This window comes from Amphiprion ocellaris, chromosome 12 (genome assembly GCF_022539595.1).
Source record: "Amphiprion ocellaris isolate individual 3 ecotype Okinawa chromosome 12, ASM2253959v1, whole genome shotgun sequence".
NCBI lineage: Eukaryota > Metazoa > Chordata > Actinopteri > Pomacentridae > Amphiprion > Amphiprion ocellaris.
In genome coordinates, this window is record NC_072777.1 from 34,237,920 (window position 1) to 34,264,099 (window position 26,180).

The window sequence follows — 26,180 nt, forward strand, 5'->3', positions numbered from 1 at the left end:
AAGTCAATTGGAAATCCCCGGCCATTGGCTCCGCCCAGCCGAGCGCACAAAAAGCCAGCGCGCCTCCCTGGGCTGCACTACTCTGCCCTGACCTTTGGAAAGAGACGGAGCTGCTTCCACAGACAGAACAAGTCAAACATGGACGCACACAGAGTGTCGAACCACAACCAAATGGATTATAACTTAGACAACATGGAGCCCAAACACGGGAAATTGCTGCCTTGCCCGGAGGACCGTTTTGACAGCGGCCTGGATTCCCTAAAAGAGGACGAGCTGGTGAACGATTTTGTGGAATTGAACGTGAGAACTTGCGAGGACCAGTCGCAGGAATACGAGCCTTGGAGAGCTGCACTGACGGAGGACGGTGACACGTAAGTGGAACTTCTGTGGATTGTTGTTTTTACTGCAGTTGCGCATTTGCAAATGTCGCCTCCGTGCGTAAAAATTTTGTACCGTAGCGCAGCAAATACATTAGAAACAAAATGCATTTAACAGAATTGGAAAGTTGCAAAAGTGCGCAAAGAAGGAGTCGAAAGTTGCATGAAAACAAGAGATCTTTAAAAGCTGTGTGTGTGTGTGTGTGTGTGCAGGATAGTGCGTACTTACTGTGTGTGTGTGTGTTTTGGCTGAGAGCGCAGGCTGGGCGGTGCTAAAGTCCGCTCTGCGCGTTCAGGAAAGTCCCTGGCCCGATGCCAGTAACTGATAAAGTATCAGATGTGTCAAGCCACAACTGGTGGAAATAACCCGACAAAACTCCATTCTTGCGAAACGCTCCACTGCTCAGGCTTTGTTCTCTCTCAGCGCGCTGGAACCACTTCCTCTATGCGTAATTATTTTTTTTTTTTTTAAAAGCACTATTTTAACTAACCTCGCTCTCTTTTTTTCTGTCTCCTCCACAGGCTGCTCCACTTGGCCATCATTCATGAAGCCGCTGAACATGCCTTTCAGATGATCAAACTGTCCCACAACCACCCTTTCCTCAACGTACAGAACCACCAGAGACAGGTAAGAAACGGTGATTGGCTGTTTTTTTAAACAAAGCAAACCCTCATATTTGTCATTACACATAAAAGTTATCTATAAAACCCAGATAGTAAATGTTGTGAATGTGTCTTCCACAGACTGCCCTCCACCTGGCAGTGATCACAGAGCAGCCCCAGCTGGTGGAGAGACTCCTGAAGGCCGGCGCCGACCCGCTGCTGGCCGACGACAGCGGCAACACAGCTCTCCACATCGCCTGCAAAAAGGGCTCCTTGGCCTGCTTCGGCGTCATCACCCAGATCTGCCAGCGCCACCTCACCTCCATCGTGTCCTTCCCCAACTACAGTGGTAAGTTTTAGGTTCAAATAGAGGCCCTTAAAGGCAAACAGACTCATGTTTCTTCAAAGCAGCTCTTGAACCGGATTGTTAACTGAGATTTTCTTCTTTTAGGACACAACTGTCTCCACTTGGCGTCCATCAACGGTTACATTTCCTTGGTGGAGAGCCTGGTCCAGCTGGGTGCAGATATCAATGCACAGGTAGGTGTCATGAACTCTGGACTCGGTTCTGTTTATTTTGCAGAGGGCACATCCAAATGAAAAGCAAAGCCGCATGCAGAAGGCTAACTTTGGGTTTTCTTGTTGTTTCCTGAAGGAACAGTGCAGTGGGAGGACGGCGCTCCACCTGGCTGTGGATCACCAGAACCCAACGCTGGTCTGCCGGCTGCTGGAACTGGGCGCCGACGTTAACTGTTTGAACTACGGCGGCTTCACGCCCTACCATCTGACCTACGGCCGCCAGAACGAAGAGATCCGCTGCCAGCTGTTTGAGAGGACGGCTCAGGAGCTGAGAGAGCTGCCTGACAGCGAATCAGATGAGAGCGACATGGAGTATCTGGACACGTCGGAAGATGAGGTCAGTATCTGCCTCAATGTCCTAACAGGATTCCATGTAGTTGGACCTTCAAAGTAAAAGTCTCTAATGGTTTTTCTTCTCTTTCCTGCAGCTGTACGATGACATAAAGTTTGGAAAGTAAACCCAACCATCCCTCCACGTCTGAACATCTAGCTGCTACCGGGTTTGCCGAGCAACGGCGCCCCCCAACTGGGGACAAACCAGTCCACGTCCCCCCCGTCCAAGGTTCAAGTCCACGGGTGCTGGCCCTGGGAAACAAGAATGAAGATGGCGCCCAGTCCGGTCAAGATCACTGAAAGATCTGCACCATAAGAAAACACAAACTAGCAGGACCATGCCTTCCATTTGGTCTTTGTGTGACTGTATAAATATATGATAATGTGTATATACCAGACGAGACGTGTAATATATTGTAAATACAGAGATATTATTTTTGTACTTGTACATACGTGTGAATTTAAACACTATTAACAAAAAGTGTTGAATAAATAAAAAGGAGTTTATGAATATGAACAGCTCTGACTGGCGTGTTTCCTCAGCCATTTCATTTCCTTCCGCTCTATGACTGTTTCTGAGGCCTTTACGAGGCGTAAAACGAGCATCATTTACACAAAGTGACGACGTAGAAGTCAGACATGTGACATACACACAGACATAAAAAGATCTCACTCAGCTGCTTGGAACAGAATGGGATTTCCTCTGTTGGGCGAGGTCACCAGGTTGTCTGAGTCATCGCGCTGAAAGTCCCTGGGCGGCATAAGAGGAACAAGATGTGCTTAAATATTCCGCCCGAGCCTGGAACAACTGGCACCGCTGGGCAGAAACACTAAAGAAATAGTGCAAGGAGGAAACATTCCTTACAAATATGGGAAAATGTGTCAGAGAGGGTTAGAAAAGTCTTACTGCTGTGTCATCGGGACGGGGAAACGTTGCTGGAGTCTGGGAAGTCCAAGATTTCCCTGTCAGCTGATGCATACATGCTGTAAAGCTGGGAATTTTTTCTGAGGAATTATCCAAAAATAACTGACGCTATTTAGAGTTTCCCTGTATGAAGTAAACTTGGAGTCCAGTTGACACAGAAAATATCCCTGATGACTGGTTTTCATATACTGATGCTGCAGAAGATATCGGATTGACAATTATTACATTAATTGCCAACTATATTTGATAAGCCAGTCATTTAAAAAAAAAAATCTGATTCCTCCTTCTTAAATTTTAATACTTTAATTTTTTTTTGTTCTTTATGACATTAAACTGAACATTTTTGGATTCCAGACAAAATAAGACATTTGAAGACGTGATAATAGGCTTTAGGAAACACTTTTTAGACATTTTTACCAGTCTTTTTATACCCGATTAATGGATTATTCGACAACGAAAGTAATAATTTGCTCCAGTTTTAGTGTTTACTGCATCTTACTGAGCTGTAAACATTAACTCAGCTTAGAAACCTGCACCGGTTTGCAGGGAGATTTCACTATGACTAAATAAACCTCTTGAGGACAGCAGAAATTGTGTAAGAGACGTTTAAAAAAAAAAAAATAAATAAATCTAAGCAAAAAGCCCCATTTCAGGTTAAAAATAATATTTTAAGTGATTCTGCAGCAGCAGCACAAAGATGTAGAGAGAAGTGAAAAGACAAAAGATGATGTCAAGAGACTGATAGGAACCAGTCTAAAAGCAACTGAGAATGACTAGCTGATGAGTGAATCCTTGTAGCTGCTGAGCTGAACGGGGTCGCTGACTGGAACCATCTTCCCCCTCTGACACACTGAACGTCAGCTGTGTCAAAACCATTCTGAGATATCTGAGGGAACGAAATTTTCCCTTTGCAAACAGGAGCTATTTGCGTTGTAAGATATTTCCGGTAAGTCGAAGAAAATCTATTTCATACTACATGTGTGTCGAGAAAATGAGGTCAAATCAGGTCCACATCACGACAGCGTGTAGTAGAATAAGTGCACCTCAGCAGGTCATGTGATTTTAGTGCATTCAGAGCCACAACAGGAAGCTCAGAGGTAGCAGCTCATGTTCCCATAAACATGTTCCCCTGCTGCTAAACTGAGCTGATAAACCAGCTGCTTTACCAGCCCTGCAGTTTAAAAAAGAAAGTACATATTTATAGTATACGCTGTTAAAAAACTGCCTCGTGTGTAGAGAAATGGTAAAGGTCATAATAAAGGTGCTGTTTTACTCCAAAAACTTGTTTTTATTGTTGAATGAAACAGTGGGGTAAATGTACAGCAAACAAAGATAACACCAGCCTCCGTCTGGGAACTGCATATCCCATCATGCTCAAACCTCCATCCATCGGGTGACTCTGCTCACTCAGTCGCGCTCTGCCAGGGACATCAGGTGGGTGTCTACTTCAGTCTCTGTCAGGATCCTGCAGAGGAAAGACAAATCACAAATCAGGTTTAAATATTCCATTAACTGATTGGTAGAAAATTAAGCAAAATTTAAGTTAGAATTGAAGCAAAAATGACAAAAATCCGTCTCTTCCAGCTTTTCAGATTTCACTGTTTGATGCTTTTCTTTGCCACATTTGATATTAGACTAAAATATTTGACTGTTACATTAAGAAAAAATAATAATCTGAGTATATCTCTTTATATTATGTAAATTATAATAAACATTTTCTACATTTTTCTTCTATTTTATTTTAAATATTCAACTAACAGGGAGCGGAAGCAGAAAATTAATTCAACTTTAAGATATTAAATTGAGAATTATCATCAAGTGTCATTAGTACATATGTCGCCTCTTCAACCAAATTAGACAAATCTTTGGCCAAATGTGAGCAGCAGTAACTCTTCTTTTTTTCCCCTCTTCTTACAAAAGTAATGCAAACAAAAATGGCATTTGGGAAATTATCATGTAATCTGGTGTTCTCTGGTGTAGAGGGATTTTTGGAGAAGCTTCAAAGAGGTTGTAGTCGGCACCAGAAGAAAACCAACAGTGCCAAAACGACAGGGAATGAAAATAAAATTAGCACTTTTGTTTTTAAATAGTTCCGTTAATCTGAGATTCATTTGTTCAAATGCAATAACAACCAGTAATGGATCAGAAGTAACAAAAAAAGGTAGACATTTTTGTCCAATACAGAAACACAGATTCATTTCCTTCACTGTGCACCGACAGTCAAGCATAATTCTGCCTCAAATGACACTTTTTTTTTTTTTGCCTCATTCTGTTTCAGGCTGATGTTTTACCTGAACTTGGGGTCCTGTGTTGTGACGACGCCAACCTCGAGCTCAGAGGGCTTGAAGTCAATGGAGAGAACGGTTGACAGACAAGAGATTGCCGTCTGAAGGGGGAAAAAGGGAACAAACAAGGAAGGTTAGGAGACAAGATCAGGTTCGTGATCTCTTTACAAAATCATTAAATAATGCAGAACTATCATAGTTCAGTTCCTTTTAACTTCATGTACTCGGAGCATGACAATTATACAATTATCATGAAAACACCTGGAAACCACCGCGAGTCCCACAGGTGTGTTCCTTCCTTATCTACCGGTGCTGCATCAGCAAAACAGGTTTTTCTTAAGTACCTCGATAGTTTGTTCAAAGGTCCAATCCAGTTTCTTTTTCACTTTCTTCTCCAGGAAGCTGGTGGCTTCTGTCTGCTTCACTCCGGCGGCGGTGGCCTTGAAGCCGCAGTAGTAGCCCGCCGGGTCGCATTTGTACACCTGTGGGCCGTGTTCCTCGTCGATGCCGATCACGATCATACCTGCAGGTTCATATGCATCACAGAGGACAAAAAGAGTCACAACAGGCTGCACATGGTGCCAAAACTCAACTTTAACCTCATGAGAAAACACCTGGGAGTAATTAAACACACTCACAGCAGCCCAGTGGTCGCATCTCAGCGTTCTGCGTGTAGACTTGTGAGATGTCAGCAATTCTCTTACACAGCATGTCCACTGGAATCTCATAACCGTACTTGTACTGCCAGTTGGCCGCCTCGTAGCGAGCTCGCTGGACTTGAGACCTGCTGTCAGCTGCAAAAGATTGGAGCAGAAGTTAGTAGAGGGACAGAAGATTTGTTTCAAAGCAGCCGTTAAATGTTGCACTGTTTTAGTGACACTTCAAATGTTTAAATGTCTGCAGAGAGCTGTTCTCATGGCAAAAGAACAGCTGTTTGGAAAGAGGATCCATCAGCTACAGTGAATGCTGCAAGGCTTGCTAATTTCAATTCAAAAATACAATTATTTGTGTTAAAAAAACAAAACAAAAGAACTCTGGATTAAAACCGTTTTTGTCCAGATTGTTGTTTCCATGCAGTAAACAGATGCCGTTTTCTCCTAAAAGAAGACCTGACCACAGAAATTTACAACTTTAAGAGAAAAGCTTCAGAGAAAAATGCTGAATGTGTGAGTGACTTAAGCTTAAGAAAATGCTTAAGTATTGGGAACAGAAACAAAGGAGCTGCTTAATATGAGCAGGAATATAAATAAATGGATAAAGTGCAGTGTTTGATAAAATTAATATGAAATAAACAATAATCCAGATAACTGTATGTGCCCAAGTTTCTTACCTGTCATCCCAGACATTACACATCCAATGTTATCTGTTATTCTGAATAGGTGGGTCACTGTGGAGGCATCGAGAAGCTTGTCCTGTTTCAAGGAAGAAACAAAGAAAGATTGAACATGAAACATAGTTTTTTTAATCATTTCCTGCCATCACTGTATCCAAAACATTTACTTGACATTTCTACTGAATAAGTATCTTTAGTATTTAAGAGATTAGAATAATTTAAGGTGCATAGAAAGATTACAGGCAAACAGGAAGCACAAAAGTGTCCCACTGGCAGCATTTAAAGATACAATCAGCATTGCAATCAAGAGTGTAAATGTAATCATGTATCCAAGCTATAGAATTATGTGAATCCAAACTGAATAAAGAAATCATACTATATCAAACATTTGCTGTTTTTCAGTTCTAGTGTTTCTGACAAAGAGAAACTGAGGTGTAGTAGTGCATTTTTCTCCAGTTGTAAACTGAATATGGACACTGGATGATTTGAACACAGTGTTTTCAGCGCAGGTAGATGTCTCCCTGTTTTCACATCCAAGTGTGAGCTGACATCACATTCACAGCTGTATGAAAACAAGAACCTGACATCAACTCACCGGTACTTTTTTCTGTGTTACGACAATTGCACAGTCCTTCCCCCTGACGGCTACTGACGTCAGTCCTCCTTGATTTATAGCCTTGAAAGCATATTCTGCAAAAGAGGACAAAGCAGCATGTTATAAATGTTATGAAATGGACCCAACAAACAGAGGAAGCATTCAGTGACTGTAGACAGTCCAGTCAATATGTGCAAACACAGATGAATGTTTTGCTCAGCTGGATAATTGAAACAACACATAAACATCTGTCTTCAGGTGTCATCTGATTGGCCAGCTGACACAGGATTATTGACGGGCTCAGTTTTCCTGTCATCCAAATTAATCGCAATAAGCAAGCAGCATTTAAAGACGTGTCTATCCCCTATACAGAACTACTACATTTTGAAAGACTGTACTTCTTTTCACTGCCTGTGACATTTCATTAACTATTCTGACAATCGATTCATCAATTCCGATAATTTTTAGAAAAAAAAATAATTTCATTCTCTGATTCCAGCTTCTTAAATGTGAATATTTTCTGCTTTCTCTACTCCAAACTAAATATCTTTGGGTTGTGGACAAATTAAGTTATTTTTAGAACGTTAACTTGAATATGGGGAAATACTGTTCAACATATATCGCTTATTATTATTATTATTTTTTTTTTAACATTTTAAGAGTAAATAACCAATTAAACAATCAAAACAAAATTCTACAGATTTATTTACAATGAAATCAATTGCTGGTTGCAGTCCTATTGATGGAGGAGCTTTAGGATTAGATGATTAGATGGCATCAACAAAACTTCAGTTAAGTCCAGCTGAATTAATGACAACCTGAACCGCTAATTTACAATAACGTCCCTTTAAACCCAATCAAAACTTATATTTGCATTAAATTCCTGCCCCTGAGACCAAATGCTACAATTAAAGACAGAGTAAAATAAAAGTAAACGTTAGACTAACTTCCCAAAGCCGAATTATTTCACTTAAAAGCAAGTTGCCACTTTCAGCAATGAATCAGCTTGCTTTACTGCAATGCTAACATGCTAACTAGCCTACTAGCCAGCTAGCTATTTTGACTGGCTTTGTTTTGGTAAATGTTAGCACCGTGAAACTAGGTGTAAAATAGCAACTCGCACACCATAAAGAATACTTTCAGAGTCGTATATCGCAGTACTTTCGCTTTAGCGGGGAGTAATTTATCAGCTAGAAGCCGGGCTAAGCGAACCATGACAGAGCATTTAGCTAGCTAGCACACAGTTAGCCAGCGAGCCGGCTTCTGTGCGAACAATTCCTCATACTGACCGACTTGATAGAGTCTGCCTTCGGGAGAGAAGATGGTAATGTGTCGATCGAAGCCTGCACTCGAGCCTCGGGACATTTTTAAAAAGATAACGTTGGTCGAGAAGTTCGTCCAAATGAATTTGCAAGCAGATTTCACTTCATGCACAAATGTTTGTACCCGGTAGTTGAACTGAAGGCACCAGAAGCTCATCCGGGTCGAGAGGCCTGCTCTGTTTCCATGGCGACGCAACACCGGGGTTCACACTCGGACGGAGTGTGAACACAGACTGTTGTTTATTTATTTAAATCATCTTGTTAATTTCTTTATTCCATTGTATACATAATATTTATTCTTTTTTTAATTTTAATTGTTTCTGTTGATGTTGGTAACCGGATATGCATGCTAATAAAGCATTTATCCTCCCAAGAACGAGGGAAAAAATATCTTTTAACTTTTTTCTTGTGATTTCCTGCCTTTTTTGGAGCTAAAACAACAATTCACAATTTAGAATTTTACAAAAATGTTTTTATTTTAGATTTTGCATCATGCCCACTGTAGTGGACAACAGAACGATTTGCAAAATCAAGAAAACAAGAATGTCAGTCAATTTTCTTGTGAAACTCAAATAAACTAAATTAAATAATAGTGTAAAATTTAAGCGGTTGCATGAAACATAGTTATAAACAACTATTTATTTGCTATATTAATTGCTTTACATAGAAAATATATTCAACATGTTTATTACCCCACAAACAAATGTGTTTTGGGGCAGAAATTTGAATGTAGACAAAGAACTAGTAATCTAGTTAGCTATTAGCTAACCCCATTTAATCATTCTCATGTCCACTACAGCTGACATTCATAAAGGGGAGATTATTTTTCCTGACAAAAAGTTTAACTGAACTCTGACCCCAATTTATAAATCCTGATATGTTCATAAACAAGAAAATATATGATTTTCTATCTATCCATCCATCCATTGTCCGTATAATCCTCTGTCTGGTCACGGGGGGACTGGAGCCGATCCCGACTCAAGACATGTTAGGAAAACAAGTGAAATGGCAACAAACAGCCAGCTGGAACTTTTACTGTCGTGGTTATTCTTTCTAAATAAATGTGGTAAAACATGGCTAGCTCTTCTTTGCTTAGGTCCAGCAAGGTGCCTGATAACATATTTAAGAGTAATTTGATTCTATTATATCTTTTAAGACAGCATTTACTTTTTCCAAAATGTCTCAGAGCAGCATTGCTTTTTAACTATATACATTTGGTGAAATGGGACACCAACAAAATGAACTTTTTTAAAAGGACAAAAGCAGCATAGAATTATTTCTTAGTCATTTTGATAAATAATGATATCCTATTATAACCCATCACAATAATTCAGTGTTAAACATATAATAACAATCTCTAACTGGTTCATTTGAGTCCACATAAGTGGTTCTAACATTTTTCAGTGTGACGTTGCATTTGAGCTATTTTCACTGAAGGACGAAATGGATACTTCATCCACTGTGCTTGTGTAATATAGATAAATTAAAATATAGCATAATTAGCAGCTGTGGTTAAATCACCTGCACTTAAAGAGTATTTTTTCTATTTTAGCAGTATTCAGAGTACTTTATAACAGCCCATTCATACACACACAAACAAACAAGGCACTTTCCTGTTATTGGGAGCAACTTGGAGTTCAGTGTGTTTTGCCCAAAGACACTTTAATATTTGGAGGAGCCGGTCATCAAACTGTCAACCTTAGTAGACAACCTTAACCACCTGAACCACTGCCACCCAAACAGGGAACTAAAGGAAGTCACAAGTGTGATAAATAACAATTATCATTGCTTTTACACATGTTGACCCATTACTTGGCTGACATACAAACCCAGTTTTAACTTTAATGTTTTAGTTGCTGCAATAACATCGTAACTTCATGTCATTTTGTAGTTTTAATGTGAACAGTTTATTAACGTGCTTTAATACTTCAGCAGTTTGCCACAGAAAATGATGTCACTGTAATATACAATCAACTGTGACAATAAGTCCTCAGCAGAAATACCTTACCCCAAATGAATCTAATATGATTTATGTTACTGGAGTTTATGTGTAAATAAAAGTTTAAAACTGAATTATACCTCCAGTTTATGGCCCAGTGAAGGGTTATGAAAAGACAAAGGAAAAGTTAGCAGGTTTTGCAATTGTTACTATTATTGTCCACATGCAGCAGCGGGGGTCTGTGGGCTCCAAAGCAAGGAAGTAACATTTTTTATCATTTCCTTTTAGTGCACAACAGTTACACATGTTATCGTCTTGCATGCACACTGCAAAAACAGTGCAGGGGTAAATGGTACACTGTATAGAATTAAGCTCTAATGTGGAAATGGAATTTACCCAAAGTTCTAGTCAAATATTTTGCGTCACTCTCGTAGGTAAAGCACAAAATGGTTTTGTTCACGGTGTCCCAGTAACCCAGAAGAGCATGTACAAGAGCCAACCAATCATCCGTTTTATTTCTGACACCTGTGCTGTTCCTCTTGTGAAATGTTTAAACGGTTTTCCACAGAAAAGAAGAAGCTTTGCTACACTTTGTGCTTTTCCAGGTCTGTCACAATGTTTGCTAAGAAAGCAGCCCTGTGCTACCTCAGGAAAATACCCTGGAGTTTTTCTTCCCCCAAGGAAATCCTTAATATGAAGCAAACATACAAAATGACCACTAACTGAGTGCAAAGACAAGTCAGCATTTTTCTAACTCAGACCAAAGAAAAGTGGAACAAGGTTGAAAAAAGTAGCATGTGACACACATATAAATACAAAATGTAAGTATTCATGTGGAACATTGTTATGTACAAACGTACACTACCGCTCAAAAGTCTGGGGCCACCCAGACAATTTCATGTTCTCTCTAAAAACTCCCACTTTTATCCATGTGCTAACATAACTGCACAAGGGTTTTCTAATCATCAATGAGCCTTTCAACACCATTAGCTAACACAATGTAGCATTAGAACACAGGAGTGATGGTTGCTGGAAATGTTCCTCTGTACCCCTGTGGAGATATTCCATTAAAAATGTCCAGTCGGAATAGTCATTTACCACATTAACAATGTCTATACTGGATTTAGGATTAATCTAATGTTATCTTCATTGAAAAAAAACAACTTTTCTTTCAAAAATAAGGACATTTCTAAGTGATCCTAAACTTTTGAATGGTAGTGTACATGAATTAAAATTGCTCTGTATTAGTTAAAGATCATTAATAGTTAAAATGGCTCTAAATGAGTTAAAGTTGCTTTAATTTAGTTTAAGTTGCTCCATATTAAATGAAGTTGCCCTAAATGAGTTAAAGTTGACCTGAACTACCGTTCAAAATTTCGGGGTCACCCAGACAATTTCATGTTTTCCATGAAAACTCCCACTTGTATTCATGTGCTAACATAAGTGGCAAGAGTTTTCTAATCAATTAGCCTTTTAACATGACTAGCTGACAGAAGTGTAACCAGCTCTGTCATACCTGCTCTGCACCTAAAACTGTAACTGTATTTGACTAAATGAAAACAGACGCTCTTGTGATGCTGCAGATTTACTTTTGCTGATCACTTAACAAACCAAGGTGAAAATAATGCCATCATGTAAAAAGAGCTTGAGGTAAGATTATTATTATTTATTTTTTATCATTTCATGGAACCAGATCTCTGTTAGATCTCTTTTCCGAGTCCCATTTCCTCCTTAAAAAGCAGCAAATGCACATGTGTCATTTGGGATTTTCCCTCCACCACCAGGTAGCTAATAGAGCTGAATAGAGGATGTTTGCTTCCTCTTTATAAGTTACTAACACATTCAGATTGTGACTCATAAAGCTAGTCAGTGTGATATCATGATGAGCGATTAGCAGTGGTTCAATCTGAGGTCTGCGATGCCACCGGGGTTTATCTTAATAAATTTTTATGATTATGGTTTTATCACAGAAAGTCCCTTTCTTTGGTTGCGGTGTCATTTTCCTGTTTCAAAAACTACATATTCTGTGACATTATCACAGATGACATGCATGGGGGGATTTGGATTCACCACTGAACCACAAGTATGAAATCTGATTCACTCGCACACCGTTTATGCAATTTTACTGTTTTAACAACCAACAGGTAGTCGTCTAAAATTAATGCTAAATCCACTATTGCGTAAATGACTGTCTGTTCCTACACAACTACTCATTCTCTGCTGCAGAAAGATAAAGATAATGTGGATTTTGCAACTTCAAAATGTACAGTTTTGAAAAAAACGGACAAATCCTACATTAATTCAATTAATTTTGTTATTTTCTGTTTTGCTTTATTCATTGTTTTGTGTGTCGTTTTTGTTGTTTTGTTTCACACTTTTGTCATTTTTTGTCTCGTTTGTGTTTTTTTGTCGCTTTGTAACTTTTTAATCTTTTTTGTCACCTTTTTGTTTATTTCGTGTCGTTTGTCTCATTTTTTGTCATTTTGTTTCTCGCTTTTGTCATTTTGTGTTTAATTTTTGTTCTTTGTGTCTCATTTTTGTAATATTTTGTCTTTTTTGTTTTTTTTGAAATAGTAAAATACTATATCATTCAGTTCCAGATAGCAGTGACTAAATGTTGTGTTCCTTTGTAGACACTCTGTGATCTGGAAGTTGTAATGTGGAAATGATAAACTGAGGCTGAATGTTGTTGAAACTGAATTCATTTTTCTTCAGAAATTTCAGGTTGTTCACATTCAATTCCTTGAATGTGAACATTTTCAGAATGTACTTTTTTGCACTAGAACAAAGGAAACGTGGAGTTGTGGTTATTTATAGGTTATTCTGCTGTGATTTTACTGGTCACTGGAGATCAAACTGGGCTGAATGTGGAACCTGAACTAAGATGAGTTTGACCCCCTTGTTTTAGTGGATGATACTGGAGCATCTGCACCTCCTTCACTTTGATATTTAGACAGCAAACACCCCCGCAGAAGCCCCTCCATCCCGATACCTCTCACTTTCCTCCCCCTTTCCTGTCCCCTTCCCCGCCTCTCTCTTTCTCTTCCTCCTGCTTCTGTTTTCACTCTGTGAAAGTGAGGCTCATTCATACTGTACCAGCGCGACATTTGCACACTGTATCCGAAACCAGAAAGACCCCCACCCCCGCTCCCAGTAGAAGAGGCGTGGAGCCGATTTCTGGAGTGCGGGGGGATCTCCACCATTTATGAAAATGCTTTTTTCGCATTGCAAAGCCGCAGCCTGTCTAATGTTTTCCAAGCACAGAAGTTTACATGTTGGGCAATGAGGGAAACATTTGTAAAACCTTCGCAATGCAAGATGAGACATTAGCAGCTGTGACTCATTTTAGCAGCTTTTCTTGCCATAACTGCGGACATTTAAAAATGAATTTCTCTCGAGACGTGTTCAGTTTACTTTGAAAAAGCCTGAAGATTCAGAGAAGGCAGTGCTTGTGTTGCAAACAGGACACACAAGAATCTCAGCAGCTTCTAAGAACTTGAACGCAGCGATCAGTTTCTGGGAAAAGCTTATCTAAAAATGACCTAAAACGCTGAGTGATGCAAAGATTATATAAGTCCACTGCGTGTTTGCTTCCTTGTACTGCAAGCACCTTCTCTTGAATTAGTGTGTCATTCCGTGTAAATTGTTTGGAGGTTTGTTGTGTTGCTCAAATGTTGCACAGCACTCAAGGTGTTTTGCAATTATTGGTGTCACACTTAGTTGGAAGTGCTTGAATTGAAATTATTACAAAACAGAATGGTGTCATTCCAGTCCGTTTGCATGCCAGCGGAGTGGGTGTAGCTGTACTGAGGTTTAAAGCCTAACCACCCAGGCATTTAGTTTACCGTGTACAGTATGCAGAGAGCGTGGTTTCAACAGAGATTAGATAAGACAAGTGTTAAATAACTGCAGCACAGAACAGATGTCACGCTAAAATACAACTTTGTTGCTTTGGATAAAACAAACCTTGATTTATTGTCAAAAAACCTGGCTCTTGAACAAACTCTCTGCACTTGCTTGAAAAGTACTATTGACCCACAGTGGAAAAAACAGACTGGCATTGTTTTCCATGGAATGAGTGGGTCAGCAGTTATGTTGCAAATATGCTTTTTTTTCCTACTTGGCAGGAAGTTTTTACTGTTGCAGTTACAGAAACTGTTGGCACATCTTCTCTATCATTCACTAATGTACTGTTAAGGTGATATCTTTGCTGGTATGATCACATTCCCATCAGTGCTGCTCTGATGATCTTCCAGATAATTACTGGATGTGCTAACACCTCCTTACCTGGAGAGACAGAAACACAACAGTAACTGCAGTTCACCTCAAACAGACAGTTTACGTCTTGTTTAGCATAGCTCTAAAGGGACTTTTTGCCTTGCAATCATCCCATAAATGACAATCAAACTGACGTTTCTGAAAATGCAAATCCTTAACAGATGTAACCCGTCAAGTGGTAGCAACCAGGAGGCCACCCTGTCTGAGGCGTCGCATGTCTTGACCTGTTTGTTGACAAGTCTGCCAGCCCTGCCTAACGGATTTGCATCAAGATGCAGACTCTGAATCAACACACTCACTAATACCAGGTGTAAATTTCAAGATATTTGGATCAGATGTTGTTATCCAGATAATGTGTCCATGTACACAATATAATTTACCTGCTTTTATCATCAGTGTTGAATCAGGGGTGAAATAGTTAAAGTCAGTGCAACAGAAATTTAGGGGGAATTGTAAGAGATAAATGAAAAGCACTGATGCAGCAGAGACGTCATGACTTATGTTCTCTATCATAGGTCCAGTTCCACAAACACCGACTCTCACTGCATTTGCCGTAGTCCGACTAATCAGATGTACTGTACATTTGGGATATAAGCTTGCCATTTATGCCAAGTGTTTCACATGACATTCTCATCCTCTTCCTGCTATCTGTGCCTTCAAAATCCCCTTCACTACAGGAAAAAATAACTAACAAGCAGCAGTCTACATACTGAAAACGACCCGTTTGCTCTTTCGGTGAATTATTCATTTTAATGACAGCCTAAACAGTTCCTACCGACACTATTTTGCTGGGGCTCTGGAGTTGCACCCTGGGCTCAGCATCGCCCAAGACAATTGCATTTGGTTCAAAGAAATACAAACAAGCCAGAGCATTATCCTCCAGTTCCTGTGAAGTCTAGTCCAGTTCCTCTGAGGAACTGGACTAGACTGTGAGAAATTACAGTGGTAACTACCAAACAACTTCATTACCAGAACAAAAAAGCATTTTTCCCCATATACACAATCACTGGAAAAGATCACAACCCATGAAATGACTCCTCTTCTTCAAAGTTCCAATTATTTTGGTCTGCTATCACGTGGAACATCAAGTGGAGCAATATTTCATCTTCAATGGCTCCATAACACTGCAGCATGAGAAAGCATGCTGAAACACGCTTTGACAAAATACCACTGAAAGTGTCATCATCAGCTCTCTCCAGACAAAAATGACACAATACACGTGTTTTCAGACGGCAATTTGTTTTCCTTTTAATGGATTACATGACATTTATGTGTAAATTCTGTGGATAGTCCCATTAGCATTTTATATATAGTGTCTAAAATGGTATAAAGTTGAAAAAGTGAAGTCATTTTTGGTTCTCTGTCATTTAAACCAGTTTTCAACTTTCCCCTGCAGCCAGAAAGCAGCACCTTAAAGTACATAATGACACTGGTTCTACTGGTGTTGAGGGCCGCGTGACTGGGCTGGTCTTTACTGGCATAAAGTGACTTTTTAAGCTTTTATCCAATGTAGTTACTATAATGTTTGATGAATTTCAAGTGGAAAACTGAGAATTCAGCTTTAATAGCGATGGACTGACTGCAGTTTACTGAAACCAAAGAGAACCAAAGAGCTGAATGCAACAATCAGTCATGATTATTCTGCAATTGCACCATATGCCTTGAAATGTGCCTTTTCTGCTTATTTTTAATCACATGCAACTCCTGCGAGTTCTGCACAGTTTGCGTCTCAGGTTGTCTTGTGACTACCAAAGGTTTCTTTTGCGTGGTCCGAGGCTTAAGGTTACTATGATGGTAAAACATCAGATACGGTAAAGTTCAGCCTTGTGAATCATGGTATTTTCACCCCTTCTTTGCAGCTATAGCGCTGCTTTCTTGTAAAAACCTGTGAATGAAGTTAACAGTGAGTAAGAGCGGACTGGTTTCTCATTTTTCTGGTCTTTCTGAGTGGAGCATATAGAACAGGTGTCTGCGGTAACAACAGAGCCAGCATGGAAGTGGGGGATATCCGTGGTTTTAACCCACACATCCTACTATAAATGTCTCATGAAAAAAGACCTTAAATAACCGACATGTGAAATCCCTGTGATGGACACAACGCAAATGTTATTCACAGACATATTTATTTCAAAATAGATGCACTCTTTGTCTGTGCACAGCCTGTAATGTAATATAAAAATACAAATATGCAAAGAAAGCCACATGGCTGTATGTCAAAGAGGTGGGTGGTGAGATCAATAGCAGTTTCAGACAGCCAGCTTACTCCCACATACTTCCTCTTTGTCTTGAATATGTCACAAAGCTGTCCAGTAGGATGGATGGATGAATTTAAATCCAATACCTTGGCTCAGTACATTCACATTGCTGCATTAGAGTTCAGCTTGAGTGCATGGAGATAAAATGAGGAACCCAGATTAAACTGGAAAAATCCAACTGGGGCCTTCAACGTATAAAAACAACTTTAACGTCACGCTCTCCGAAGTCAGCCACTTGAGGAAGTAAGCATGCCTAACTCTGTGCCACAGGGCAGCAGGAAACCCAAAACCTCTTCGCCTTTTTCGAAATCTCTCGGCCCTTTGAGCCTGAGAACCTTGCAGAGCGTCTCTGCAGCAGCAGGCGTATTCAGACAGGCCTTAACTATCAGGTTTTTCTGGTCGGCTTTGTCCACCGTATGCCTCATACCCTGCTCACTGTATCATCCTGAGCTGTCAGTGATGCCTCATGCAGAACCACCTCATTATGTGTACTTTTAATGCCCATCATCTGATAGCAGCGTGCAAAGTAGACATGCAGTGATGCAGTCTTGGGGTTTTACTCACGCGTTGCCAGTGAGTGCAACTTTACTCCTTGCCCTCAGGCCCTGAAGTAGTTGAGCCTGATTCAGAAAACAGAAAGTTAGCATTAAATGGTTTCCTCTAACAGACGGCTTGAAGTAAGATTAATTGAGTTTAGGGCAACTTTGGAGCAGTTGAAGCTTATAACCTTACAAAACTGGTATGGCTAAAGTTGTAACTGACACAGCTCTGGTCTGGTTTCAACTATAGTCCATCAGCTAGTCACGAAGTGCAAAGGAGGCCCAAATGTTATTCTACTGTTCCTAAACACTACAAAAGAAACAAGGTAATCTATGTCTGACAGTCAGCCTGAAAGTACTGTTAAAAGAATTTGAAGAACTGGAGTGTTCCAAGCTAGCAATACTAGCTAGCGATAGCTAAAGATGCTTTTCCACTAGCACTTATTCAGTTCGACTCTACTAGAGTCAACTTGGCTTAGGTTGTTTTCCATTACAGCTGAGTACCACTTCAGTGTGGGTGGAGTCACAACACACTCACTGTTCTCAAACATGGTCTTGAATAATGCAGCGGCGGAGTCGAGGCCACTCTCACTCCTGTTGCTCGCTGGTCGGTACCCGTAAATGGCATCCATTTGGCTAAACCACTTCCAACACCTCCCACAGTACAGGTCTCATGTGTCATCACTCCCTGTCCAATCAGTGGCTTGCACTCTGTAGACGTCACATTATCGGCTCGACTTAGCTCGCTTGGAACCCCGGCGGAGTAGGAACTAAAATAATACCTGGTACCAGGTGCTACGTCCTAATGGAAAACCTCACAAACCAAGTAGAGTTGAGCTGAGTAGGTGCTAGTTGAAAAGCGCCATAACATTACTGTCCCAGCAGCTAAAGTCTTAATTATGCTCCTGTGCAGACATCCTTTCCACACGGACAGCTGTGGACACCATAGTTGTTGCAATCATAGTACTTCCTAGTCCACTCTGTTCCAGACTTGCACAGTAGGTCGTATGGACATGAACCAAACATGCATGTTATGACCCTTTTTGCATAGTCACTACTTACAGCGCTAGCACTGATATAAATTTTGGTCTGCAAGCAACAATTTTCATCAGGCCCTTGTGTAAAAGGCCAAGGGCCAATTCATGGTTTTTGTATTACCAATGGAGACTTAAAAAGCCAACAGCGGATGCATAGAGCGGTTCTATGCATAGTGTAGTAGATGGTTGCATTGCCCATCGTATCAAACACAGAAAAACACACAGGGGCTCAGCTGGTTAAAGACTGGATTGTAGAGGTGAATATTCCTGAGGTCTGTCCAGCACAGTGGGTGGACACACCATTGCTGGGGAATTTAAAACTTCCCACTATGTTTAGGCAGTGTCAGTGGGAAACATGTACAAATGAAAGACCCTTAATTGACTTCTTTTTTTTATACCATTTTCTTTAATGAATTTTCAAGATGTTGGATGATCGAACCCGCTTATACAGTCTCTCCTCATGACAAGCATCTTGGGCTCTACATAGATGTCTCCAGAAGAGTCCATGCAGACTGTCATGGACTTGGGTGGAAGACATGAAAAGCATGAAATAGCCTTAACGCTGACCTTACAATAACTTTCATTATCACCCAAATCTGTGAGAATCTATGCAGACCCCTTTGCAGACATGTAACTCAAAATCTGTGTAGTGCATCAACTACAGCACAAGGGCTGTAGGGCTCATGGAGGAACTAGTCTTGTGGGAACCATGATTTGGCAATTCTACTTTCTGTTGATGTCTGTGTGCAACTCAAAATATGTTGATATGATCTATTGCTCATGTCTGAAAAAGGGTCCTCCAAAAGGACTCCAGTGGACCAAAAAAGTAGCATTAAAAACTACAAACTCGTGGTGTTCACAGCTGTCCATGTGCGCATCTGTAATGGAGTATAATTATGGTTTAACAAGAACTTAGTGTAATAACTAATAGTCTAATAGTCAGACTTATAATAGTGTCCTCCTCTATTGTTATGCTTGTTTTTGGAAGGAAATTAGCATCACAGGGTACCCTGCTTGTGTAAACAGCTGTATACGAGCAGCTCTGTTCACATTGTTGATCCACTGCTAATACCAAAGATACTAATTAGTGAAGCTTTAAAGGCTAAATTTGAAAACTTATTAATAGCAACAAAGTGCCTTCATTAATTGCCAATTAATTGTGGCATGTGCCATTAACCACATTAAGGTTTATTAACTGAAAAACTGACAAGACTTTCAGAGTACAAGGCCATGGCTGATACAAAAGCTGGAAAACCTATCCGTAGAGTAATTTTGGAGGGCTGCAGTTGGTGGTGGCTTCAGTAATAACAGAGTGAAGCCAGTAATCTCCTGATGGCTTAAGAAGAGAGGAAACACCCTGCTGCTTTGCACCGATGCCAACTGTACCATACAGCAGAAGCCAAACCAACTGTGCTTTGGACTGCTACATGCATGGCGATGAAAGAGATACATCAAACCAATATGCCAAAAGCAAAAGAGAACAATGACATTGTTGTCTTATTAATATTGGACACCTAGACCACGGTTTGACAGACATGCTTGTGGCGTGTTAGAAGGGGGAGAAAGTCACCAAATAGCATGAGTCATTTTCTGCACACTACTGTACGCCTATAAAATTCCCCCCTTTTGCACAGTTATGCATTCATTAATTGAGTGTCCACATTGTCCGCAAATGGAAAACATGTTCTCATCGATCTTATTTGGTTATATTAGATAGTCAAACAGGATTGGGAATAAATAGCTACATTGGGCTGTGAAGTCATCACAGGGATTTTAGGGGAATTTGGAATGAGAAAACGGGTCCCAAAAATGATACAACCTATCTAGGAAGGTCAGTCATGATGCTGTTTTGTGTTGTGGTGAAATCTATTTGGAAATGTAACCTCATTTTTTAAATGGACAGCACCTTTACATTTTAAATGTTTTTAGCACCTGAAGAATTCCTTGACTGTAAAACTCTTTGGTCTCCTCCTGCGCCTCCTGTTTTTACTGCCTGTTCTTTCATGCTCTCCCACATTCCCCAAAGTGAACTGGATCCAGGAAATCTAGCAGGGATATAAGCTTACATGCAATATCCTCCGTCTAGGAAGATTTATTGCTGGCTTGAGGCTGCGATGGATCTTCAAAACTGCCCCACAACAGTAAATTCGACTTTCATTTCAGCTGCAAGATGTTATGAAGAACGCAGGAATGTGCTCACAGAGGACTGCTAGAGTGGAATTTTTGCTGGGAATTTCCCACTAGTGTGTGTGTTATGCACATGCGCGCAAAGTGTGTACTTGGGCCAGAGCGGCGCGCCTGTTGTCTTTGAGTGTGCATAAACAAGTCTGACTGACTCAGGTGCACGTCTCCGTTTGAGGAGGTAAACAAGTGATCGGCAGGTAAGAGGTGCCAAGAAATGCCTCCTGATGGTTTGCAATGGTTCAGATAAATTACAGCTGAAGGAGTTCCCTGTTCAGGAGGACATGCTGTACTCTAAATGTTAACCTACATATGCATGGCAGCAAAACAACGCCTCTGAACTTCTATTTGAGCCAAAGCCAAGAGGAAACTGTGCATTTGAAAATCAAACACAGGGTGGAGAGCTGCTTTATTAACCCTCGTGTCGTCCTGCGGGTCAAAATTGACCTGTTATAAAGTTTGAAAATGTGGAAAAAAAATAAAATATATTTTCACAGTAAAACTTCTGATGTCCACATTTTCAACATTTTTGGGAAATCTTTGAACATAGTTTGGTAGAAAAAAAGAAATGTTAAAAATGTTTCTTAAGAACATTCACTTAAAAATCAACCAAAATCCAGCGAATTTCGCTGGATTTTGGTTGATTTTTTTTGTGAATGTTCTTAAAGAAAATATTAGAAGTTTTACTGATATATATGTAATCACTTTAGATATTTCTAGGATTTTTTGGAAGGTTTTTACTCATTTTTTGAAAATATTTACAAGAATTTTCTTGCCAAATTTGGGGGATTTTTTATAAATAAAACTTTTAAGGGAAACTTATAGGGAATTATTGGAATTTTCTTCCTGAAGGTTTTGCAAATTTTCAGAAATTTGAAGAATTTTTTTGCTGAATTTTTGGATTTTTTTCAGACAAGGAAACAATATTTTTTGGTGCTTGTAAATGAGGACAACAGGAGGGTTAAGGGAAGTAAATTCAAGAAATGAAAATGCTTCCTGTCCATCAAAGATTCTGAGGAGGTTGCAGACTACTGCTGACCTCCAGTAGCACTGCTTCTTAGAGGTTGCATCTCTGCCTGCTGAAATCCCCCAAACTTCCCCCCCAGGCCAAAACCTCTCCTCCCAGCCACCAAGGTAATGGTCTTTTCAGGCCTCCCGTGATACATGCGCTGCTGTGGATCCACCGCAGCCGCTGATCTGGCTGCCTGGCGAGTAGCAGTTTACAGCGGCCATGTGTTCCACCTAATTGCTTTTCCAGGGTAGAGCGCGGGGCAGTGTTATAAAGACGAGACACGGAGGGCTCACAAAGGATGGAAGAGGAGGGAAGCTTTTCTGGCCCAGATGTGTGCAGTAGCAGTCAGCCAGGCGCACATCTGCAATCATTTCAAGTTACTGGGGGAATTCCTCTCTCACTGTGCATATCCATATATTCTGTCCTGCTGAATCCTCGTCTCAGGACAATGAGTTGTTTGACTGCCTCCCTCTGTTCTTCCTCTTGTATTTCCCCCCGTGTGTCATGAACTGTTTCCCCACAGACAGACAAACAGGCCGGTCTGGTAGCGACTCAGAAGGCGTGGGATCCCTTTGTGTTGAGGAAATTTAAAGGCAGGATAAAAGAGCCAAATCTTTCTGTAAATATACAGTACCGCGTACGAGGCACAGACATAACAAGCACTTAGCCGTGAGGCTGTGTTTGGTATCGTGGGTTCTGAACGCGCCTCACCACACGTCCTCACCGTGACAAAGGAAAAATGCAAAGATTTCAGCCACAAGTGCTTCATCAAAGCAACGAGCAGGAGACAGGCCTCTGCCTGCCTTAAAAGCCTGCAGAAAGGAAAACAGTCCTTTTATTTTAACAGCGCTGGCAAGTGGGTTAAATTTAACAAAAGGGCTAAAAATACCTATTGTTTTGCTGCTGCGTGGGTCGGCCGCAGCACAACAAAAGCAGGGAGTTTCCTCTCCTCCAGGATGTCCTGAGATTTCCTTGTAATAGCAGTTCAAAATCCAGGACAAGACGTTCTGACTGACGGAGATTTACGCTGAGATGCACATCAGTGCTCGGCCTTCATGGGGACATGACGTTCTTCACATTTTGTCATTTCTTCCGGAACAGAATCCGTCTGAGGATCATCACATAATGAATACGAGCTGGTCCCGTATTATCTTCCCTGCGATATCATGTACTGTTATGTTTGTGTGTGTTTATGCGGGAAATGTCTTTTTGTTATCTTTTTCAGCAGTAATAGGACATTAAGACTCCCTGAAAACTTAATCATCATGAACTTCACTTCTGTTGTTTGGAGCTTGTGGCCACAGTGAGGTCCCTATCGAAAAAAAAAAAGGTTTCTGGCAGACAGTAGTCAACCTGTGGTAATGCTGCCTCAAATTAGCAGCAAGGTCATATTTTCATATTCAAAATAGACTTGTGGCAAACTTACAGTGGAGCTCTGACTAACTCTGGAAAACCTATGACAAACAGTTGACCTGTAAATCTATTTTTTGCAGGAAATGTTTACTTTTTGTAGCAAATTTGGTGCAAATTCATGTTTTATGTGATTCTGGCAAACATTCCTGTGACACTAAACATCTCAGAATCCAGAAATTATCCATCAATCCATTTGCTGCTCTGGCTTTATCCTACAGAGGGTCATGGAGGGGAGGCTGGAGTTTACTGTGATACCAACACAGAGACACAAACAACCATTCAGGATCAAACTCACAATTTAGATTCAGCTTTCAACCTAGCATGCATTGTCTCTGGACTGGTAAGGGAGCACCCATAGTTCACTGAACCAAGCAGAAACCACCAGGGCTGAAAAATGAGGGCGACATGAAACTGCAGTTTCTTGAATGGCCACTAGAGCCTGGTTATAAAAGTGAATCAATCCTCACAGACCCCCATGTTAAAATGCACACCTTTACAGCAGAAGTAAACATGCTTAGAGCCTGGTATAAACATCTGTTTTGGTCTCTGTAGCTAAATCCAGACCTCGGCCAAGATGGGAGTGGCTGAAAGCACCACACTGAGCTTTAAAACGGCTGTTCAGGAAACCTATAGGTGACACCAGGACGGTTCTTACATCTTTATATACAGTCATGTTGGGTTTGAATCCACGACTTTCTTTTTGTGAAGCAGCAGTACCAATCACTACTTCAATGCACAAGCAATAAAGAAAATCAATTTTGTTACCAGAAAGTTACCAGAAATTTGGCACTTCAAACCTCCGGTGAACGTGTTACAGGTTTGCCTCTAGTGGACGACATTTGCAGCTGGTTGTATTCAGTGAAATGAAAGCTGTAAAGTTAAGTCATTTTTCACACAAATACACATATTTTTGTGTTTTACAGGAAAGCCATTAGAGACAGTAGCACTTTCTTTTCACACATAGTGAAAGCTACGTTATAAATAGCAGGGTGCATGTTCTCCTTTCAGGATTAGTTCGTCTGAATATAGAAATGAACCTTCTTGGAGTTTCAGATAGGGATTTTTTTTACTGTGCCTTCTGCATTAGTGGAAGCTAGTATACAGCAGGTATATTGTAGGTACAAACTGTATGGCTTATTGGTTAATCCAGGGGTATGAATCACACCTAAAGCTACACTCAGATTACTGTGTGTACTCTTAAATGTGTCACATACAGAAAGATCCACATAGAATTACCATCCAACTCTGCATGTGTTTTAACATTTTTCCCCTTCAGGTTGCTTTTATTAGCCTGTTTTCTGCAAAAACCAGCCAATCAATTAAGTGAAGCATGACTGTAAATAAATGATGTTCCTACGCTTTTTTTCTTATCACCTGCAGAAGCTGATAACGTGGCGTTTACAGCTTGTTCTGCTGCCCCACCAAGAATGAAACCAAAAGTAAGAAAGAAAAAAAAAATCAATTAGGGCTACTTTGAATGATCAACTATTTAAATGTCTCCAGCATGACTGAACATTTTGATTGTGTTCTGAAAATGTTATTTATGTTAAGTGAGCTAAATAGAATTTGTTGCAAAGAAAAGAGAGATCATCTTCTGATGGTTTCACATTTACCCTTTGGAACAGTTTCTGTTACCATTTGAGCTGAAGTGAAAGAAAACTAAACATGTATACAGTTAAACATGCAAAGTATATATTTATGGTTATTTTGGATTGATTCTCAATACTTATCTATGCAGTTCCATTTAAGCACCTTGCCTGGTACGAGTGCATTTATTAGTACAGGATAATACAAAACTGATCTGCCTGTGCTACTTGACTATATCTGAATTTTAAGTGGTGTTTTTTTTTATATCTCAGAACACTTGAAGCTTTAATTGCACCATTAAAGCAAACAGTACCTTTGTGCTCAATCAGGGAAACAATTAGTTTGCTTAGGGCCATTGTGCTTTACTTAATTCGTGCCATTCTTTTTCATTTGTGTTCAAGTACTGTGCCACCCACTTTGGATTATATGGACCATATAGATCAGTCTATTTAGTGCTGTAGACTGCCTAAGGGGAATGCAACACTTAAACTAGATGCAAGTTGTACAATACAAACAATTTAAAATTACTTTAACCCTCCTGTCATCCTGCGGGTCAAATCGACCCGTTTTAAAGTTGTATTTTCAATATATTTTCACAGTGAAACTTCTGATGTCCACATTTTCAACATTTTGGGGAATTTTTTGAACATTTTTTGGTGCAAAAAAAGAAATGCTAAAAAAAGTTTCTTTAAGAACATTCGGAAAAAAATCAATGATTTTTTTCTGAATGTTCTTAAAGAAAATATTAAAGTTTTTACTGATATATGTGGAATCATTTTGTTTTTTTAGGATTTTTTTGAGGATTTTTATTCATTTACACATTTTTATTTTTTAAATTTTTATTACTTGCCAAATTTGGGGATTTTTTTAAAAATAAAACTTTCAAGGGAAACTTTTAAGGAATTTTTGGAATTTTCTTCCTGAAGATTTTGCAAATTTTTATAAATTTGGGGAATTTTTTGCTGAGTTTTTGGATTTTTTTCAGACAAGGGAACAACTTTCTTTGGTGCCCGTAAATGAGGACAACAGGAGGGTTAAACTCAAACTAGACTGAGAACAAATGTAAACTCAGGTTTTCATTTGTTTTACTCTATAATCAGTATTACCTCAGGCTGTTTTGTCGATTAAAATAAGCCTCCTGTTCTGTTATTTTGGTCGACAACACCAAAACAAGGACAAGCTGAGCTCTCTGTTGTTGACCAAGAGGGCGTCTGACATTCACGGCTTTCTTGTTTCAAACCACTGTTTGCTGTATATCAGAGAAGGGTGACAGACAGCGGAGTGGGGCTTGGTCTTTACTGTGGAAAGTACCTAAAGTATACATTTGGACCTCAGTGTCCTTCGCAGCACCACCCTCCGCCCAAGCAGGCACATTATTCTGCAGAGGATGTTTCACTGCCGTTTCGCCCTGACCAGTGGTTACATAAGCCATTCTGAAAAAGGGAGCAGGCCTCCACCCTGCAAAACAAAACACCCACTGACCAGTCAAAAGGCCAAAACAATCAGACCTGCTGCTACTTGCTCCAAGTGGAAGTGACACTCAGGTTCTGTCCAGAAGACAGAAAACATTAACTTCTAATTATCTAA

At 40.1% G+C, this 26,180-nt stretch overlaps 2 protein-coding genes across 2 annotated transcripts; one reads left to right on the forward strand and one right to left on the reverse strand.

Moving 5' to 3' along the window:
- Positions 1 to 75: 75 nt before the first annotated feature.
- Positions 76 to 2,409, forward strand: LOC111577551 (NF-kappa-B inhibitor alpha-like). The gene is made up of 6 exons (XM_023283891.3): positions 76 to 371; positions 900 to 1,005; positions 1,122 to 1,329; positions 1,432 to 1,520; positions 1,636 to 1,896; positions 1,988 to 2,409. The coding sequence occupies exons 1-6, from the start codon at positions 139 to 141 to the stop codon at positions 2,015 to 2,017; spliced, it is 927 nt and encodes a 308-aa protein (XP_023139659.1). The 5' UTR covers positions 76 to 138; the 3' UTR covers positions 2,018 to 2,409.
- A 1,675-nt stretch (positions 2,410 to 4,084) lies between these two features.
- LOC111577552 (proteasome subunit alpha type-6) lies at positions 4,085 to 8,491 on the reverse strand. Its single transcript, XM_023283892.3, has 7 exons — positions 8,320 to 8,491; positions 7,031 to 7,125; positions 6,433 to 6,514; positions 5,741 to 5,896; positions 5,447 to 5,625; positions 5,109 to 5,203; positions 4,085 to 4,282 (listed from the first exon to the last, which is right to left on the reverse strand). The coding sequence occupies exons 1-7, from the start codon at positions 8,393 to 8,395 to the stop codon at positions 4,225 to 4,227; spliced, it is 741 nt and encodes a 246-aa protein (XP_023139660.1). The 5' UTR covers positions 8,396 to 8,491; the 3' UTR covers positions 4,085 to 4,224.
- Between the last annotated feature and the right edge of the window lie 17,689 nt (positions 8,492 to 26,180).

Bases quoted from the DNA above. Each gene is read 5' to 3' on its own strand.
- LOC111577552 (XM_023283892.3), bottom strand. From the start codon at position 8,395: ATGTCCCGAGGCTCGAGTGCAGGCTTCGATCGACACATTACCATCTTC. The intron at 5,626-5,740 runs GTGAGTGTGTTT...ATGAACCTGCAG, and splicing joins GATGCGACCACTGGGCTGCT to GTATGATCGTGATCGGCATC. The intron at 4,283-5,108 runs GTAAAACATCAG...TTTCCTCTGCAG, and splicing joins ACACAGGACCCCAAGTTCAG to GATCCTGACAGAGACTGAAG.
- LOC111577551 (XM_023283891.3), top strand. From the start codon at position 139: ATGGACGCACACAGAGTGTCGAACCACAACCAAATGGATTATAACTTA. The intron at 1,330-1,431 runs GTAAGTTTTAGG...TTCTTCTTTTAG, and splicing joins GTCCTTCCCCAACTACAGTG to GACACAACTGTCTCCACTTG. The intron at 1,897-1,987 runs GTCAGTATCTGC...TCTTTCCTGCAG, and splicing joins TGGACACGTCGGAAGATGAG to CTGTACGATGACATAAAGTT.